Source organism: Octopus bimaculoides, chromosome 9 (assembly GCF_001194135.2).
Source record: "Octopus bimaculoides isolate UCB-OBI-ISO-001 chromosome 9, ASM119413v2, whole genome shotgun sequence".
NCBI classification, from domain to species: domain Eukaryota; kingdom Metazoa; phylum Mollusca; class Cephalopoda; order Octopoda; family Octopodidae; genus Octopus; species Octopus bimaculoides.
This window is the reverse complement of record NC_068989.1, coordinates 61,323,048-61,325,411: the sequence shown is the minus strand read 5'-3', so window position 1 is coordinate 61,325,411 and position 2,364 is coordinate 61,323,048. Positions and strand designations below refer to the sequence as shown.

Sequence of the window (2,364 nt, the reverse complement as noted above, 5' to 3'; positions counted from 1 at the left end):
ATATATATATATATATATATATATATACAAATCAAGTAGCTATTTTTGTTAGGAATGCTATGATATACATATATACAAATATATATATTCGTTTGCTTTTGTTCGTGCGTGTATAATTGTGTATAAAAGTACATATGCTAAGTACATGACATTTTATATTATTTGATATGATATTTTGTAATATCACATGAGGTTACGGAAAGGAATGAATATATTCCTTTCTAATATTGACACAAGGCTGGAAATTCAGTGAAACCGTCTAGATGTTCATATCAACCTCAGTGCTGAGTTGGTATTCATGTTATTGTCCCCGCATAGTATGATAAATCTTGGCAGAATTTGAATACTAAAATGCCCTTAAGCATTTTGTCCGGCGTGACAGAATGTTGAAAACTTTTGTATAATTTCATTTGTGCTAATACCGTTATACGGCCGTTATACAAAAGTAAAAATATATATACATATACAAAGGAGAGTTAAGTGATGATAACATCAAATACATATATAGGTTTGGCTGTCTTTTGAGAATGTGTACATACATTTACATTGTGGTTTAAAATCATTCTGTGGAATATCGAATCCATTAGGAAGATTATAACCATTCTTTAAGTGGTAATCATTTTTTTAAAGGTGAATTGTTATGGTTCGTTCCATTTGCTAGCACTGGATTTGGTATATTTTACTTGCTGCCTTATTCTTCAGCATGACGTGAACTCGATTCAGCTGCTTATTCAGCCTTAGATTATGGTCGTCCACATCTTCCTTTTTAACTTCAACCAATTCTTTCTCCATTCAAATGTCTTCACCATATGATAAGCTACTACAGCATTCTGTTTTCTCGAATTTCGGCCAACTGCCGATTTAGATTTCAGCTTTCAGACTACAAATCTCGAATAATTTCTAGAGATCCTGTACCTGTTGCAAAGCTACCATTTCTGTTGGATATGGTGCACGGTTTTTCTTATTATGGACACTAACTGTTACCATCAAATTAACAGTTTGTAAAGATTTTGAGCACATTTGCTTTACTCTGGTTGGATGTTCCATTTCACAATGTTCTTCGTACATTGTAGATCTCCGAGTTGGTGCAGTGGACATTGTGTCACTGTCACCTCCAATACTGCTGTTGCAATTATCTACAGGTAGGTACTTTACTCGACGTCTGTACCTGTGTTTTTTACTCAAGTTGTTTCTCACAGTAATTAGGAATGCTTTCATATCTTGTTTGGTGCTGACAACAGCACAAAATTCCATCAGTTTGTGTTTGCTTTTAGTTTTACCGTTGAAGATACATTGTTGACACATATCAATTTTGAAACACTTAAGGCACCGATTGCGGAATCCAATAATTGGAAAATCTTTGCAGATGCTACATTTGGCTTCATGCTTACCAGATTCTGTAGTGACAATTCTGTGAACGGTTGGTAACCAGACCAATGTGTAGGGTTATTTGTTAAGCGAGGCACACAACATGTCTTCAGAAATACCATATTTACAATCACTCATTTGAAGACAACTTTCTAAAGTAGGAATTGAGTTTAAACCGCCATATGCAATTCCTTCATGAATTAAATCAGGACTCGGCATGAGAGCCACAAGAAAACTGGACAGCACAGTGCAGTCAATAAAGGTGCTGGGATCACTGATTTCTTCATAAAAATATTTGTATTTATCGCCAAGCTGTCCACCACATATAGCTTCAAGAGCAGTTTTCACAGACAGAGCATGGACTACACCTCTTCTTTGTCGTATAAATTTAATATAAAATTCTGAACGAGATTGGATGACCGTATATTTGTGGTCTTGTCTAATCTTGGATGTTGACAGTCGGCAAAAAGGTCTCGTAGATTTCATTGAGGTCATGCCAAGGGTCTTCATTTTGTGGACAGCCATGCTGCTTGAAGACATTGCGAACTTTGTCGATAGGCACCAAGTCCAAATTCAGATTTTGCTGCAGATTTCGTAACTTCATTGCAGTTCGGTAGGCAGCAGATCGAATATTATTCTCACTTAATTCTTCCATGATTTTAGAATAAAGTGGATGGTTCCAAAATGTACGCTCTGTCATACAACTGAGCTAGTAGGGGATACGATTGGAAGTTTCTATCTTTTCCCAGCCATTTGTAATTCTTTCTTGTGAAATATAGTCTGCAATTTTTCCTTGTAAAGCTACTGTATGTATCATCATAGTTTTTGTCTCTTTTACCACAGGTTTGGAAGCTTGTATGCTGTTGTCGGGCGACATGGTAATAAGTTAAAGAGTGTCCAGCTTTTCTTATCTTTTTAAATCGCCCAAAGTCACACTACAGTCGTGTTAAATTAATAACACTGTGAGAAACAACTTGATTAAACAACACAGGTACA

The 2,364-nt window shown here is 35.7% G+C and overlaps 1 protein-coding gene across 1 annotated transcript; it reads right to left on the bottom strand.

The window, feature by feature from the left end:
• Positions 1-900: 900 nt before the first annotated feature.
• Positions 901-1,908, bottom strand: LOC106873249 (dystrophin). The gene is made up of 2 exons (XM_014920532.1): positions 1,488-1,908; positions 901-1,397 (listed from the first exon to the last, which is right to left on the bottom strand). The coding sequence occupies exons 1-2, from the start codon at positions 1,906-1,908 to the stop codon at positions 901-903; spliced, it is 918 nt and encodes a 305-aa protein (XP_014776018.1).
• Between the last annotated feature and the right edge of the window lie 456 nt (positions 1,909-2,364).

Coding starts and splice junctions, on each gene's coding strand:
- LOC106873249 (XM_014920532.1), bottom strand. CDS start 1,908: ATGTCTTCAAGCAGCATGGCTGTCCACAAAATGAAGACCCTTGGCATG. Junction 1,398..1,487: donor AATGAGTGATTGTAAATATG/GTATTTCTGAAG, acceptor TTGTCACTACAG/AATCTGGTAAGCATGAAGCC.